Source organism: Caenorhabditis briggsae (genome assembly GCF_000004555.2).
Source record: "Caenorhabditis briggsae complete genome, chrIV, whole genome shotgun sequence".
NCBI classification, from domain to species: domain Eukaryota; kingdom Metazoa; phylum Nematoda; class Chromadorea; order Rhabditida; family Rhabditidae; genus Caenorhabditis; species Caenorhabditis briggsae.
The window spans coordinates 8,476,643-8,493,386 of record NC_013487.2 but is presented as its reverse complement, the minus strand read 5'-3'; the positions used below and the strand labels follow the sequence as shown (position 1 = coordinate 8,493,386).

At 40.1% G+C, this 16,744-nt stretch overlaps 8 protein-coding genes across 8 annotated transcripts; 4 read left to right on the top strand and 4 right to left on the bottom strand.

Moving 5' to 3' along the window:
• Positions 1-304: 304 nt before the first annotated feature.
• On the top strand, positions 305-3,213 carry CBG06075 (the record flags this gene model as incomplete). The annotated part of the gene is made up of 5 exons (XM_045235611.1): positions 305-388; positions 464-612; positions 660-1,568; positions 1,624-2,722; positions 2,785-3,213. The coding sequence occupies 5 exons, from the start codon at positions 305-307 to the stop codon at positions 3,211-3,213; spliced, it is 2,670 nt and encodes an 889-aa protein (XP_045093076.1).
• A 320-nt stretch (positions 3,214-3,533) lies between these two features.
• On the top strand, positions 3,534-5,429 carry CBG06074 (the record flags this gene model as incomplete). Its single annotated transcript, XM_045235610.1, has 5 exons — positions 3,534-3,589; positions 4,023-4,407; positions 4,454-4,627; positions 4,675-4,769; positions 4,820-5,429. 5 exons carry the CDS (start codon positions 3,534-3,536, stop codon positions 5,427-5,429), a joined length of 1,320 nt encoding a protein of 439 aa, XP_045093077.1.
• Positions 5,430-5,683: 254 nt separating this feature from the next.
• Positions 5,684-6,264, bottom strand: CBG06073 (the record flags this gene model as incomplete). The annotated part of the gene is made up of 4 exons (XM_002633288.1): positions 5,684-5,840; positions 5,885-5,973; positions 6,020-6,108; positions 6,159-6,264. 4 exons carry the CDS (start codon positions 6,262-6,264, stop codon positions 5,684-5,686), a joined length of 441 nt encoding a protein of 146 aa, XP_002633334.1.
• A 495-nt stretch (positions 6,265-6,759) lies between these two features.
• On the bottom strand, positions 6,760-8,609 carry Cbr-gspd-1 (the record flags this gene model as incomplete). Its single annotated transcript, XM_002633287.1, has 7 exons — positions 6,760-7,024; positions 7,073-7,274; positions 7,316-7,453; positions 7,500-7,801; positions 7,848-8,100; positions 8,152-8,227; positions 8,271-8,609. 7 exons carry the CDS (start codon positions 8,607-8,609, stop codon positions 6,760-6,762), a joined length of 1,575 nt encoding a protein of 524 aa, XP_002633333.1.
• A 1,947-nt stretch (positions 8,610-10,556) lies between these two features.
• On the bottom strand, positions 10,557-11,117 carry Cbr-pfd-4 (the record flags this gene model as incomplete). Its single annotated transcript, XM_002633286.1, has 3 exons — positions 10,557-10,718; positions 10,855-10,986; positions 11,031-11,117. The coding sequence occupies 3 exons, from the start codon at positions 11,115-11,117 to the stop codon at positions 10,557-10,559; spliced, it is 381 nt and encodes a 126-aa protein (XP_002633332.1).
• Positions 11,118-11,378: 261 nt separating this feature from the next.
• Positions 11,379-12,124, top strand: CBG06070 (the record flags this gene model as incomplete). The annotated part of the gene is made up of 4 exons (XM_002633285.1): positions 11,379-11,421; positions 11,480-11,719; positions 11,765-11,886; positions 11,930-12,124. 4 exons carry the CDS (start codon positions 11,379-11,381, stop codon positions 12,122-12,124), a joined length of 600 nt encoding a protein of 199 aa, XP_002633331.1.
• Positions 12,125-12,371: 247 nt separating this feature from the next.
• On the top strand, positions 12,372-13,646 carry Cbr-dnj-2 (the record flags this gene model as incomplete). The annotated part of the gene is made up of 7 exons (XM_002633284.1): positions 12,372-12,486; positions 12,536-12,633; positions 12,680-12,795; positions 12,838-13,036; positions 13,081-13,175; positions 13,223-13,421; positions 13,464-13,646. The coding sequence occupies 7 exons, from the start codon at positions 12,372-12,374 to the stop codon at positions 13,644-13,646; spliced, it is 1,005 nt and encodes a 334-aa protein (XP_002633330.1).
• Positions 13,647-13,977: 331 nt separating this feature from the next.
• On the bottom strand, positions 13,978-15,321 carry CBG06068 (the record flags this gene model as incomplete). The annotated part of the gene is made up of 6 exons (XM_045235609.1): positions 13,978-14,139; positions 14,188-14,312; positions 14,394-14,708; positions 14,825-15,053; positions 15,101-15,227; positions 15,281-15,321. The coding sequence occupies 6 exons, from the start codon at positions 15,319-15,321 to the stop codon at positions 13,978-13,980; spliced, it is 999 nt and encodes a 332-aa protein (XP_045093078.1).
• Between the last annotated feature and the right edge of the window lie 1,423 nt (positions 15,322-16,744).

Here is a 16,744-nt window from a genome sequence, read left to right as displayed (position 1 = left end):
CCCCCCTGGCACGGTTTTGCCGCACGGTTTTTCTGCACATTTGGACACGGTTATGAGGGGGCGGAGCCTAAATTGCAACCCTGGCACGGTTTTGCCGCACGGTTTTTCTCGACTCCGCCCACTTTCCCCGGCTTTTTTTCCCCGATTTTTTCTTTCCCCGGAATTTGCGGGGTCTCCCGCGCCGTATTCTCGCTAGTGTAAACGCGCTCGGTCGCACATTTTCATTCGAAATTTTTTTCAGTTTTCGAGGTTTCTCTTTTCCGTACTTTTCGATTCAGTTCATTCTCTAAATCTTGAATTAGAAATGTCGGATGTTGAAATGGATTCTGGATCGGACGGATCCGAAATGGAGGACCTTGACGAATCGATTCAAAAAGTTAAAGACCAAGTAAGTGTTTGTCTATTTTTAGAAAAATTTTGAACAGAGTCCTTCAAACATAAACATAAAATAATTGTTTTTTAGATGAAGGAAGATGATCGCGATGTCAATCTTGCTAATCAACTGTTGGTTTTGCTTCGAAAAAATGGAGATTTCCCAGAACTCGAACAAAAAAGGAAGAGATTTGTCGAGTGGGCACCTCTGACTCCTCTGAACTGGATAAATTGGATCGAGTGAGTTTTGCAAATCGTTTCATAGCGAAATACTCATTAATTTACAGGGACTTTCGAAAGCAAGAGCCAGAGCCGAGTGTGGAAGACGTCGAAAAAATGTTCGAAAGAGCAATTTTCGATGAAAACGACGTCACTATCTGGGCAGAACGGGTCATGTACTCATACAAATGTGCACATGATGAGAGAAGTGACAAGGACTTTGAATACTGCCGAGATGTGAGTTTAAAATCCTTGAGAGGATTTTCGAGCACTCAAATACATTTTCAGACATGCGAAAAAGCGCTTACTGCAATTGGCAATCGATATGATGCTGGGGGACACATTTGGATGTTATTCCTTGGATATGAACTGAAACATTTCAGAAGTAGGTTAAAATTTCATAATCTTGGTATTCAATATCTTTTTCCAGAATACATAAACAGTTCGGAATTCCAACAACAAGCTGATCAAGTAGCGCATTTATTCAAAAGAGCTCTACGTTGTCCCACAGACCAATTGGAAGAAATTTATTCGCAATCTGAACAGTTCTGCTCCGATTACCAACAAGACAGTCATGTTACTGAGCTCAAAAAGCTATACGACGCAACAATGCGACAGAAGGAACAATTAGCCAAATTTCAAATTCTCATCGACAATCATGAAACTAAGAAGATGGGATTGAAGCAATTTTTTGAGCACGAAAAGAAAAGCGGAATGCCTGCACGAGTACAAATGGCTCACGAACGGATGGTAGCTGAGTTAAGTGATGATGAGGATGCTTGGTGTGCTTATGGAGCTTGGACAGAATATGAACTGAAATTACCGCAAATTTCGGTAGAGATCTACGAACGGGCACTCCGTCACTGTCCATACAGCTACGTTCTCCACCAACAAACTCTTCTAGCTCTCGAAAGAGCTCAGAAGCCAGACGAGGTTATTGATCGGCTATGGGCTAAAGCAAAAAATAATGTAATCAAGTAAGTTTTAAAGATTAGTTTGAGTTTATGCATTCGTTAATAGTTGCTATTTAAGCGCTGCTGAAGAAGGTCGTGGTTTATATCGCACATACGCATTCTTGCTTCGGCGAAGAATTTTTCTCGCTGGATCGAAAGATTTCTCTCCGATGGCTGAAGTTTTCGACGAAGGAGCTGCAATTCTAAAAGAGTGGTTCACAATGGCCTGGGACCCGAATGCTGAGTACCGCCAGATGCAAGCATATTTCTATGCTTCACTAATGAAGGATATGGATAAATGCCGCAAAATCTGGAATGATATTCTGGCATCAGGTTTTGGTAGATTTGCTGGAAAATGGTTGGAAGCAGTGCGAATCGAACGACAGTTTGGAGATAAAGAGAATGCGAGAAGATTCCTCAACAAGGCTCTCAATTCTGTTTCGGATAACATCAACGAAATTTATTTGTACTATGTTCAGTTTGAGAGAGAAGAGGGAACACTGTCTGAGCTGGATCAGGTTCTGGAAAAAGTTAATGCACAAGCATCACATCGTGCCAACCGTCCTCAGAAGAAGTTGCCAGAAAAGCCATATCCATCAGAAAAAGATAACAAGGATTTGAAAAAGAGAACCGCCGGAGGCGAACCGATTGTTAAGAAAGTTAAATCAGCGGATGGAGGTTTCAAAGCTCCTTTGCCTCCCACTGCATTGAAGAAACCGACACCACCGTCCACACAAACTACCACATCATCCACTGCTCCATCTGTTTCATTTTCCACTCCAAAATCTCAACCGGGAACAGAGGATGCTCGTACAATTTTCGTATCAAATCTTGATTTTACTACAACGGAGGACGATATCCGACAAGCTATTCAAGGTGTAACATCTATTCGTTTTGCTCGTAAAGCGCACACCGATGAAACCCATCGAGGATTTGCTTACGTTGTCATGGAAAATGAAGAGAAGACGAGAATCGCATTGCAGAAGGACAGAGTTTCGGTCAAAGGACGTCCTATGTTTGTAAGTGAGATAGTTAAAGAATCAAAACGAATTTTCCTATTTCAGATTTCCGCAAATGATCCAGAGAAAAGAGTTGGATTCAAGTTCTCAACAGGCCTCGAGAAAGCAAAAATCTTCGTACGAAATGTCCACTTCCAAGCAACAGACGAAGAGCTTCTTGTAAGATATTTTATATCTGATTATGGATAGTAATTATTGAATTTCCGGCACTCTTCTCAAAGTTCGGACCCGTTAAAAGTGTTCGTCGTGTCACTCATCGAGATGGAAAACCCAAAGGAGTTGCATTCATCGATTTCGAATCGGAATCGAGTGCACAACAGTGCGTTGCATCTGGAGACAAGCTAGTTCTTCGCGAGAGAGACTTGGAAGTTGCTATCTCAAATCCACCAGCGAAAAAGGACAAACACCATCCACATGTTGGATTTGCTGGAAAAGTTGCTAGTGAAGAAGATGGAGGTCGCAAAGGTCATGCAGCGAAATTACAACTTGTTCCAAGAGCTATTGCTGCCAAAGCCCCTCAAATCACTGCTCGTATGGATGCCATGGATGTTTCAGAGAAGCCGGCTTCTTCGAAAGCATCCACCTCATCTACATCAGCGTCAAAGCCTATGTCTAACGATCAATTCCGACAAATGTTCATGAGAAATTAGTTGTGTTCTATCAATGTTCTGTCGATATTTCAACCCTGTATGTGTATCTCCAAGCCCCGTTCTCCCTTTGATTTATCGAATCCGGTTTTTCTCAAATTATTGAAGTTTGCTGTAACTTCTTGATGTTTTTTAATCCTGGCAATATTTTGTTTCTTGCTCTACGGTATTCTTTGTTTGCTAATAATTTTTCTAGGTTTTCCTGGTATTGCCTCCGAAATAAATTGTTTTATAACTAAATTTGCATGTCGACTATGAAATGGTTATGACCATTTACAATATCTCAATCACTTCCTTTCTACTCTATTTCATCCATTTCTCAGATGTCATCTTCCGAAGAGAATTCAGATGCTTCTGCTCCAGGAACTCCCGTGAAGTCGTGAGTTCATTATTTCAGTATTGCAACCGAAATATTACTCTCGTCCGAAATCAATGCACGTTGCGGCCGAAAATTTACTCAAAATCGCATCGTCGGTCGCACAGCGAAAAAACAAATTTATGCATGCGCCTTTAAATACCGTACCTCGGACGTTTTTTTTTTATTTTGGGCCTTATTTGGCTGTTTTTTATTTATTTTATAAGAAAAATGAATTAAAGATTGATAAGAATTACACAAATTTAGACAGAAACAAGCGAAACAATGAGAGAAATTTGAGAAAATTCGATAAATGTTGAGGTACTGTATTAAAGCTGCGTGCAATAATTTGAAAAATACAGCAAGGTTCTCTCAGTGGGAGCTAAGCTCCGTTCAACGTTGTTTTCTCGGCCGCAACGTGCATTGATTTCGGACAAGAGTAATAAGATATTTCCAGAGGAACTCCATCGTCTCGTGGATCCTCTCCAGCTTCACCACCTGCTAAACAAGAAACCACGAAGAAGAAAGCCATCCTTTCTGATTCTGATGATGATTCGGATTCTCGTCCAGCACCAAAACAACTATCCGATTCATCTGATGACGATCGGAGACCTGCTGGTGATGGTCATGCAAGCGGTGGTGGAAATTTGTTCGGTGATGTTTCCGGATCGTCGGATGATGATTCTGATTCGGAGAAAAAGCCAAGAGAATCAGATACGAGAGCTCGGCTGTCTGATTCGGATGCAGAGAGCCGTGGAAGCTTGAATGAGCTTCAAGGAATTGTGATGGCGAATCCAGATGAAATCGAGGAGAAAGAGAAAGAAGAGGTTCATGACACAGAGGTTTGTCTTTTCTTTCTTTTTTCACATTGAAAGAACTCGTATTCAGATGCTGTCGGGTCGTGTTTCTTTGGAATTTGCGGAGGAAGCTCCTTATTACGTTAGAATGCCAAACTTCTTGTCAGTGGCCACTCATCCGTTCGATCCACAACATTACGAAGAAGATGAAGATGATGATCAAGCTAAAATGGACGAAGAAGGACGGACGAGACTCAAATTGAGGGTATGGAACACATAGTTTTCAAGTAAAGATCACAATCATATGTTTAGGTGGAAAATACTCTTCGCTGGCGTATCAGGAAAGATGAGAACGGTGAAGAGATTCGAGAGAGCAATGCAAAAATTGTCAAATGGGAAGATGGAACGTAAGTTGAAATCAATCTTCAAACTCCAAGATCATTTTACTCCTTGTCAGAATGTCGCTGTATCTTGGAAACGAAATCTTCGATGTGACACTGATGCCGTTGAACGTGAATAACTTACCACATCTGTACGTTTCTCAACCGAATATGATGTCTGCTCAGCACGTTCTCACTCATCGAATGAACTTCCGTCCTCATTCTACGGACTCCCAAACTCACAGAAAAGTCACGCTGAACATGGCCGACCGAAGCAGAAAGAATGCGCAAGTCAAGGTTATGGACTCTGTTGGACAGAATCCAGAAATCGTACGAAGAGAGAACGCTCGCAAAGAAGAAGAATCGCTCCGTGCTCATATCCGGCGCACTCAAATGGTCAGAAACAATTTCAAGGTTCGTCGTCCGAACTATGGACAAGTGTATTCTGATGAGGAGGATATGCCAAGCACATCGAGAAAGGGAAAGAGGAAGGAGGCTCCAATCATAGGTAAACGAGAAGGATTATCACTGATTTATAATGTCTCTTACTCAGGCGCCAGCTCGGAAAGCGAGGATGAAGGAGACAATCACAAGAAGAGCTCGGATAGTGACTCGGATGAAGAGTACCGAAAACGAAAGCAACAACAAAAGAAACAGATTGTCACCAGTGACGAAGATTCCGATTGATCCTCAATACTTTTTTATCCGCTTCTTCTTTTCTGTTTTGAAGCAACCTGTATGTTTCCGTTTTTCTGAACACGATCTTTATTTGGTCAGCCTATTTATTTTCACACATTTCAAATACCCTTTTCTTCTCAAAATAAAGTTAGCGAGGTCTCAGGCATGTTCCCTGAAAAATTGGGATCTGATTTTAAGCTGCATAATCTTTATTTTCACAAATTAAAGAAGGTTAACAGAGAGAAGGACTTATCAGTGCCGTTTTATTTCTTTCCTCCTTTGGCTCCAGCGCTCGCGAGCGAGTGGGCCTGGGAGTTTCCATGGTGACCGGAGTGTCCCTTGACGTGGTGAGCGCTGACGGAGACGTTCGATTTCATCGAGTTAATCGATTGCATAAGATCACGATTGGTTGCTGGGGCTCTAGAATTTCAACAGTTGATTCATAATTAAACTCAAAAACATACCTTTGGAATTGATCCGAGTTGTTGATCGCGTTTCTGACGTAGTGGGAGTCAGAATGAATGTTGACTCCAGAGTATCCTTGACGCGATGCCTGGAAAGTAATAAAAGAACTGAATAAACAGAATCTCAGAACAAACCGTTTGAATGGCTTGTTGAGCGGCACGAAGCTCAGCGCGGTTGCTGTCCTGATGGCCAGAGACAGTTCCACTGCGGTTGTTGGCATGACCTACAATTCATTCTTAACCGTAAATCCTTGAAAACTAAAAGTCATCGAACCTTGTCCCCAATAGACTCCATAGCCGGCTTGAGCATTCGGAGTTCCCTGGTTTCTGCAGGAACCATCAGTGTAGACGTGTGGATTCGGTTGTCCGCGACCCGCCATTTCAGAAGGAGAAATTTCAGATTATAGAAATTTGCTGAATATGACGAGAATGAACGACGAGCCACCCTTTTATAGAAACTGTTAGATACGCATGGTGGGGGTACTGTAGTCTGAGCAATGCAGGTCTTTGTTTCTCATAACATTCATAACGCCACGTCGTCCAAACGGATTTAGGGGGCGTGTCCAATATTGTTTTTGAGGCAAAAACATACGAAATATTCAGACACAGACGGTTTAGAATGAGCAACGTTGCCAGAATATGACGAGCATTGCTCACCCTTAAACAGGCTTCAGGTAATTGGATTTTTCGGTAGCTATTTTCTGTTTATGTGTGCATGTGATAATCCTTCAAGAGAAACATTTATTTTAAGCAAAAAGTGTTAGAAAAAAGAAGTTGATATCGAAGGAACTACAAGCTGCTGAGAATGTGTAATACTTTATCACTGCACATGAACAGGGAATAACATAACATTAAGAAGATCAGAGTTCTCTAATTCAAAGCTTTGGAGCAACCCATTTGTAAGTGCCAGTGAAGATGAATCCATACTTTTGCATCAAGTCATCTCCTTCGGTTGGTCCTCGACTTCCGAACTTGTACTGTACAGGTTGGATTTTCTTCTTCTCAAGCTCCTCCAAAACAGGAGTCAAGATACGCCACGCGTATTCCAGTTCATCAGTTCGCACGAAATTGATTTGAGATCCCATGAATACTTCCAGGAAAAGACGCTCGTAGGCATCGGGAAGTCGGACATCTTTGAATCTGGAAAAGTACTTTTCATATGAGCATTTATGCGAGATTTGAACTTACCTATTGTTATAAGTCAAGTCAAGCTCGGTCTCTTCTACTCCAAATCCCATTCCTGGCTTCTTTGTCATCAGTTTCATGTACACAGCTTCATTCGGCTGCACTCTCATCACCAACTCCGACCGTTTCAATTCTCCAGATGGATAGATATCTCCGCTCACTTCCTTGAATTGTATGCGGACTTCAGCCTTCTTCTCATTGAGGGCTGAAATTAGATGTACCCTCGGAATCCATTTTGAAAAGTACCTTTTCCACAGCGCAGGAAGAATGGAACTCCTTCCCATCGTTCATTATTAATGTGGAGAACAGCAAGTGCATATGTTGGAGTTGTTGAATCGGCTGGAACAGACTTGTCATCTTTGTATCCTTGAGATGCTTCTGGATCTGAAATTATTAGTTTTATTTGAAAGTTCTAAAACATCTATCTCACGATCGAAGTCCGGATTTGCCACGTACTGTCCAACTACAACATCCTTCAATTCAACCACTTTACACGCCTTCAGAACTTTGACTTTTTCATCACGAATGTCTTCAGCATTCAGACTAGCTGGTTTCTCCATGGCGACTAATGTCAAAATTTGCATCAAATGATTCTGCATAACATCACGAATAATTCCAGCGGTATCGAAGTATCCAGCACGTCCACCAGTTCCAAAATCTTCTTTGAATGAGATCATAACAGATGCAATGTGATCGCGGTTCCAGGATGGTGCTAGAATACGGTTTCCAAAGCTAAAAATATAAATTCAAAATGTTTACTTTTTTTGAAACAACATACCGCATAACCATCAGATTTTGGACCATTTCCTTTCCAAGGTAATGGTCGATACGATAAATCTGATCTTCCTTAAAAAGTTGAGCTAGGTGAGTGGACAGCTCACAAGACGATTTCAAATCATGCCCGAATGGTTTTTCTATGATCACACGAGTCCACGAATCTCCACGATCCATACAATTCTTCTTGAGTTCTGTCGACACAACATTGAACACTGCTGGTGGGAGAGCAAGGTAATACAAACGGTTCACAGCTTCTGAAATTTCAGTTTCTATAAATAAATTTTTATGGTTTCTCGTAAACTCACGATCGTGACTTTCTTTCTGGAAATCGTCAATTGAAGATTGGAGACGTTGGAAGCCATCAGAAGTATCGTATTGTCCCTGTAAACTCATTTTTTTACTCTATTTTCATAAGAATTATTACTTGAATGTAAGAGCATTTCTTGATAAAGTCGTCGAATGCGCATTTCTCCGTTTCACGAACTTTACAAAACTTTTCGAACGATTCACGAAGCTTGCAAACCGTCAAGTCAGACCTTGCATATCCTACGAATTTGATGTTGACTGGAAGAAGATTGTCACGGAACAACCACCAGAGAGTTGGGTATATCTTCTTCTTGGCAAGATCTCCGGAAGCTCCGAAAACGACGAAGACGTATGGAGTTTCAAATTTGAGTTCTCTTTGCATCGACTCTCGAAGACATTCAACCAGATCCTTCGAGAGTGGATCGGACACAGAGTGACGTTTGCATTGGTTAGCCATGTCTATAAATTGACAGAGTTTTTGAAAATCAGAAAACAAACAAAAACAGATGGGGAAGATGATGATGACTATACAGATTGAGTGCCAATAGGAAGACAACAATTCTGCGGAAGAAAAAGAAATGGAGGTGTTGAAAAAAGGTGTTTGATTCGATAATGTACTTGTTAATCGCATTCTTGAGGGATCAAAGAAAATCATGTTAACTAGTTATTCTGGAGAGAAGAAATGCAGTTGTTTTGCCTCTCTCTCTCTCTCTCTCTCTCTCTCTCTCTCTCTCTCTCTCTCTCTCTCTCTAAACTCGTAAGCTACAAAAAGACTCTCACAGAGGCAACCCTATAAATCGGTCAATTTTTCACTTCCCCACTTTAGGAGGTTGAGAGAAGCAAAGGAAAGAGAAAAGTGTGGTGGTCTAGGGGAGAAGAAGTAGACAAACATGAAAATATTTACTGCTGAAATCTCCTTTGGACAAAAAAATGATGACTGAATTTGTTTGTGTCCAAAAGGTAATAGTGTTCTTTGAGATGACAAAACGAAATGGAAACACAAAACTTTAGGAGACAACAAAAGCTGTTTGAGTAGAGAGTAACACGACCGCTGGTGAAATTGTTGTAACTCTAGATTTAATCTATGGTCTCTGCTCCTCGGGTGACCACCAGCCATCAATAGAACAGACAACAACCACACATATTTCTCAAAGACAGAGACGTTTTCAGAAATATTCCTGCAGAAACCTGACAGAGCTAGACAGAATTCAATGATCAGTTCTGTGGAGACCTTATCAGTCTACTCGGAAAACGTGTTTGATTTTTCCAAATTAACAACTGAACAGTTGGTACATTTTTGAACAAGAAAACGGAATGGAAGGATACTGTGAATTTTCAATTCTCATGTAATGGAATAGAGCACACGATAAATAGGTCACATTTATTTGTGTCCTCGGTTTTTTGGAGGTGAAAAGTGCAAACAAAAAGAGACGAAAGAAACGAGAAATGATGACAAACCGGCGGAGAATCTTGAGAAAAAGGTGAGAAAACGGAAAGGGCAGACGAAATTAGCCGACGGAAAAGGGAAAAGAAAACGGAGAGAAAAACTGAACCTTTTTTCAAAGAACTATAACTATTATGCTGGTGTGTAAGAGATATGAGGAAGGGAAAAATTGGTGGCCGTGTCGATGTTCCCACGACAACTACCGTAACCTAAAAAGATTTTTTATATTCCAGATTTCTTAACTTTCGACTTTCGTGCGATTTCAGTGAATTTTTCGCTGTCAAAAGTTTTTTATTCGATTTTTTAAATGTGAAACTTAGAGAAAGCTCGACTAAAAGCTGTGAAAAACGAGAAAACAAATCCGGAAAATAAAAAATGTTAGGCATCAGAATTTTCATATTTACAATATCAGAGCTGTAGAGCTACGGAATCAACGTCATTATTTATATGCTAATTCGATTCCGGCCCTTTAATAGTATCATTACTGATGATATTGGAGTTCCCATATCAGAGGTTCTGGACCCAAACTACATAGGCTTAAGCATTCAACTTGCCGCAATAGATTTCTGCTGTTCAGAGAATGGAGTTAGACATAAGAATGTTTGGATGCGAAGACTCTAAAAGAATTGCGGGGGATGCCGAAAATAATCTGTAGATCGGAACGAAAACATAGGAGTTTTAAACAAATTGTTTTCCTCGAAAAGCTCTTTTTTCTTCCGCATCATTTTATTTATAGTTGAGAACTCTGGGGTGACACATCAGAGGGTGGTGCCATTCGCGATAAGGAAACTAGGCGAAAATGCCACCAGCAGCAAAATATGAACAAAGTGAACAGTGAACACGAACTTGGAACTCATAAAGCATAAAGTCCTTTATATTGGTCTACGTTTACACAAAAATTTCAAAACATTGTAAAGATGCAAAAATTGTAGAAGGGATGCATACGATTTACTTAAAAGGTTATTCTTCAGCATCGAGGTTGATTTGATCACCGAATTTTCCATAAAGAACCTTCTTGATTCGTTCCATCTCCGCTGTGATAGTTTCCAATTCGTTTGTTTTCTCAGCCAGAACAGTTTCAGTAGAGGCTTTCTTCGCTTCCAAGTGTTCATTCAGACTATCCTGAAAAAAATCATCCACAGCCGTAACGGAAATGATTGGGCCCAAACATGTCACATTTCAAACGACTTTTCAATCCAATTACAGTTTTTCATACTTATGAAAAAGACTGCTCAACGTTTTCTACATAAAAACTCACTGAGTTGAAATGAACGAAGCAGCTTCCAATCCGGCATGGAATCGACGCCGAATCTTCATCGTCGAGCAAGAGGACCTCATCGGTGGCTTCATTAATATTCTCCACAAGTGTTTTCATCTCCTTGCATTCGGCCTGAATGAAATTTTAATAAATATTCCTGTTAAAACTAAATATACCTTTAATTGAGTTTGAAGTTGGTAGGAACGAGCAAACTTGTTCAAAAGTGCTTGATCCTCAGCGGAAACTTTTGCCTGGGTTGCCATTCTGCAATTCTTTTTATTTATTTTGAAGAAAGAACTTTCAGGAATTTGCGAAAATTGAGAAAAGTATTTATTCAACAAATTTGAAGATTCTCGAAAAAAAATTTCCGGAAAAAAGTTCGGCCATGAAAGCAGGAAAACTCTTCCACTGGCTGTATACTCCTCGAGGACAACTTCCACGCGTTTTCATTTCATTTTTTATCAAAATTTATCAAGTTTGGACCTAAATATTTTCGATTTTCAATTTTTCAGCTAAAACAAACTATGCCTGCTACACTTGCTGAAATTCCAACTCTTTTTCACAAATGTAAGTTCTAATTGAATGTGAAAGAAATAGGATTTTATTCATTCCCAATGTATTTCAGTCCGTGTGGCGAAACGAGTGCTGGATCGTGTGAGCATCTGGGATGGAGATATCACCAATCTCACCGTTGATGCCATTGTCAATGCAGCAAACAGCAGATTGGCTGGAGGTGGCGGCGTAGACGGAGCAATTCACCGTGCTGCTGGAAGAAACGAACTGCAAGCTGAATGCCGTAAATACAACGGATGTGCAGTCGGTGATGCTGTGATTACTTCCGGATGCAATGTCAATCACATCAAAAGTAAGTTCAACAGCTAACTCGAGTGAAGTTATTGGCATTTTTCAGAAATCATTCATACTGTTGGTCCACAAGTTTACGGAAGTGTTACCGACGAAAAACGCGAGAATCTCATTGCCTGTTATAGAACTTCTCTGGACATAGCCATTGAAAATGGGATGAAGAGCGTAGTCAGTTTAACGAATCTCGATCTATCAAAAATGCATTGTTCAGGCCTTCTGCTGCATTTCGACCGGAGTATATGGGTATCCGAATGATGATGCTGCCAAGACGGTTACCAAGTTCCTGACAGAGTTTCTCGAAAACGATGACCAAATTGAACGTATCGTCTTGGTGACCTTCCTCCAGGTGGATAATGAGCTCTACAACGAATACTTCGCGAAATATGCTGCCACAAAAACTGTCTGAAAATATTGCACGAGTTTGTAAATACATTCCTTATTGCACATCTTTTTCCCCGTTAATTTATATTTAAAGCATTCCCCTGGTGATCTTGTTTAATGATTCTCTCTATTTGCACTGTGTTGCCGGTTGATAAACATGTCAATTTTATATTCTCATGATTTCGTTGATTCACCGATTTCGGGTTCATATTGATTTTTCTTATCCGTTTTCCAATATTCAATACCGTCTTTTCTTCCTAGGTACTCATCTGATGAATTCGGCGTTAAGCCTGCCGTTTCTAGTCATATGTTTAGTCTTGGTGCAACAATGTGACTCGGTCGGGTTTGCACCAGAACTTTACTGCGGATTAGAAAACTGTTATGATGGTGAGTCGTTTATGCTTATATTGCAGTCAGATTAATCCATTGATTTCAGTAATCGAAATTAACCGGGAAGAGTTCGATAAGCAGAAGTTGTCGAAAGCTTATCGAGCATTGGCGAGAAAACATCATCCGGATAGAGTGAAAAACAAGGTATGGTTTCTATAAATTAGACATTTTTAGATGGAAATTCCTGCAGGAAGAGAAGATTCTCGCTGAAGAACGGTTCCGAGTGATTGCTACTGCCTACGAAACTCTCAAGGATGAGGAAGCCAAAACTACTTACGACTACTATCTCGATCATCCGGATCAAAGGTATGCAGATCCCCGATGATTTTCTTTATTGTTCTCTTTCAGATTCTATAACTACTACCAATACTATCGTCTCCGAGTAGCACCAAAAGTTGATGTTCGATTGGTTATTGTTGGAACGATTCTCGTCATCTCTCTATTTCAATATCTTTCTGCGAAGCACAAGTTCTCGGAAGCAATTGAATATGCTACAGGTGTTGGAAAGTTCCGTAACATGGCTATCAAGGATGGAGTCGATCGAGGGGTAATTGTTTCAGTGTTCATGGTTATTATAAAATTAATTTTTAGCTTCTGGAAATGGATAGAAACGGGAAGCTGAAAAAGAACAAAGGTGACAACGATGCAATCATCAAACAGATCATAACCGAAAATCTCGATGTGACGTAAGTAGAAGCAATTTGCTTTTCACTTTTCAGGAGTAAGATTTCAGGGGTGGGTACAAAAAAGAGTCAGTTTATGATACACTCGCTTGGCATACCATAATTTCTCCACTCACAATTTTCCGCTATATCAAATGGGCAGTTCTGTGGTACTGGCGGTTTGCTATCAAAAAAGAAGAATTGGACGATGAAGCAAAGATGTACCTTATCAGAAAATATCTTGGAGTCTCTCAATCGGAGTTTGACCAGGTAATACATTGAAAAAGGCTTTTCCTTAGCAAAACATTTCAGCGCTTCGGAACAGATATCGATGATCTTTTCGAGCATGAATGTTGGATAAAGGCTAATTGTGAGAAATGGAAAGCTGAGAAAGATGCCGCGGAGCAAGAGAAAATGGCTCAATCAGGTCGGTATAAGAGGTACAAAAGATACATGAAGAATGCCGGAACCATTTCGTTTGTCGATGAAGAATAGATCGTTTTATCCCTGAAACTAATTTTATTGCATCCTAAATAACTCGTTCAAATTCTTATTTTACGGCATTTCATGTTTCCCTATCGCTTAAATGTTTGTTTTCCGGGTGACTGAGCATTATCTACTTTTTCGATTGTTACGTTATTAGATGGAAAATAATTTATTCAATTGATAAAATCATGTTTCTTTGCTGCTTTTGCATACAGTTATTTCCGGTAGTTTGCGGAAAGGAAAAAAAAATATTTAGAATTGAAGGAGGGACAGGAAAAAGTTCAAACACAGATAACATTTCGAACGAGACATGAAAGAGATGGAGAGAGATGCGAATAGCTCAGTGATACGAGTTGGCGCGCTTTTCAAATAACATTTTGACACGTCTTTCTTCTAGAGATAGTGAATGATCATCAGGATGCACAATTCGAGTACGTGATCCGAGCTTAGATGCTACAGCCGCAACTGCAGCGACTTTTGCTGATGTGGCACTTGTTACCGGCTGAAAATTAAGAAAATAGCTGAACGCAAAGAGGTGACAAGGTATTACCTCTGGTTCTGATTTGACAGCCTCGAACCGGCTTCCTCCTGGAAGGTTCCCGCGATCACCTTCTCTGAATCGGTCTTCATAACCTCCTTGGTGATATTCATCAGGTGCTCGATAATCTTGATTGTCTGTAATGAAAATTATTCTCAAAAACAGTTACAAGAATTCTTAAAATTTAGATAGTGTTAGTGAATTCAGATATAGTATACCTCTATCATCTTCATATTGTGGCGTTCTTGGTCCACGCGGTGGAGCTCCCCACCGATCACCATCAGGTTGATCGAACCTGCTCCTCGGAGGTGGGGCTCCTGGCATTGGTGGTCCACCAGGTGGTCCGCCCATTGGCATACGTGGTGGTGGATAAGCTCCTGGCATGCCAGGAGGTGGCATATAAACTCCTGGGGCTCCTGGCGGTGGCTGATAAGGCCGTGGTGGTGGATAGGCACCGGGCATTCCTGGCGGTGGCATCATTCCGTGAGGAGGCATTGGTGGCATTCCGTATCCCATTTGCGGAGGAGGTGGACCTGAGATGCATAGTGTAATTTTGACCTGTACATCGAGCGTATATTTTATTTTGAAACACCGTTTCAAATCTTTTCCATCTTTTCCATTATTAAGGAATTTTTGAAATTAACCTTACCAGAAGGCATTGGAGGCATCCCTGGATAAGGAAAATGCTGTGGAAATGGCATTGGAGCAGGCATGGGTGGCTGCCCAGAATCCATTTTAGAGCGTTTTTCATCCGGTTCATCATCAGCTGCTCCTCGATAAGCACCGGCTGGTATTCCTTGCATCCCATATATTTCTACATGAATATTGTCTCGACCGTGCACCGCAGCCGGAATTTTGTCTATCGTTTCTTTGTGCACCTGGAATGTATATTCTTTTACGTATTTCTGAGCGTTTTTTTTCTTACCTGCATACAATGAATGGATAAGCCGGGTCCGCTGAACAACTTTTTGTGACAAATGTGGCATTTGAAATGTTTTGCTTTCTGGTGTTGAATGAGGATTTTCTCATCGTCAAATTCTCGGTTACAATACCTGAAAAGGAAACGATAGAAGAAAAGAATAGCGAGAATGTTTGAAACACTTACCAGCACCATGGCTTATCGATCTTCTTCTTCTTTCTGCCCATGTTCCACAAATTTATCGATTAGAGAAACTGAAAACACATTTAAATTTGGTCTGGAACTCATTTTGAAATTGATTTCATATCAAAGCGGATTTTCGCATCGAGAAGAACGTCGACGTCGAAAAATTCAATTTTCTTAACGCGGCAGGCAAAACTGGGCGGGGACTCAGACGGGAGCAACACTGCCGCGCAGTTTTTCTGTGACTTTTCAGCTCATAAGTTGACTCAAAAGTGATTCTCATCGGAAAAATGTCTCACAAAAGACAAAACTTATAGGCTATACTTATAGGCTAAGTTATAGCTTAAAAATGCGAAAAAAATTATCTTATCTTGATTAAAAGCTTTAAACATAACATTTGATGATAAAGATTATCGCCACAGAGAACATTCAGGTGCCGGTTGCTGAAACACTACATTTGTAGAAGGTTTTAAACGTTTCAAAATACTCAGAAATCCGGATTTCAACTCACATGGTTAAAACAACAACTTGAAATAATACTTCTGATTTTGACATAAATACATTTTTGTGTTGCTGTAAGTAAAGTCATCAGAATTGGTTAACTTCAAAAAGACGACGGAATTAGGGTGCAGGACATCCAATGAAGAAAAAACAGTTTACACATAAACACTGAAAAATATTTTGAAAAATTGCAGTCAAAATATTTTCAAAATATAATAATAATATTAACACACAAGTCTCTGATTAAAAAGCTATTTACTATTTAGTCGACGGGATCTCCATTACAGTATCCACTTCTTAAACTGAAAACACAATCTTTAAAACAATTAATGTTAGAATCAGCTATATGAAAACGGAATCTCAGTCGATCAGACAGATTTTCCAAGTATCCAAATATCGTCAAACAATCAAAAAAGTTTGATATCTGGATAAAAGCTAAAACAAACATTAAAAAATAAATTAAAATCAAACAACGAGTTCCTCAGGTTATACTGTGAATGATTTTCTGATAGGTAATTGGCTGAACAAAATTGATCCATAGAACTCCAGAGTAGAACATCGAAGGTTCTGAAACTTCCGACGTAAAGATCTGAGAATTGCAAAAACAAAATATTTACCATGTTAAAAAATTACAACCGACTGTCTATACATATGGTCCGCTTGGTTGCTGTATGGCTACTCACATATAATAGATATCCCAAAACATATAACTTGTTCCACTGCATCATCATAACATATATCCGGAATTCCTTTTTTCAGATATCGAATCCGAAATCCGGATGAATAAAATTTTCATGTAATCCGAGAACCAGACTCCGGGGATCTTGGATGTCTTGATCATAAATGTTTCCAGAACATCCCACGCCTAATTTCGTATATTCAAACCAACCTGTCCTGGTTACAAAGTTATTCTTTTCCTCTCTTTTCCACCAGATTTTATTTCATCTTAAAAGTCATCTTGCATGT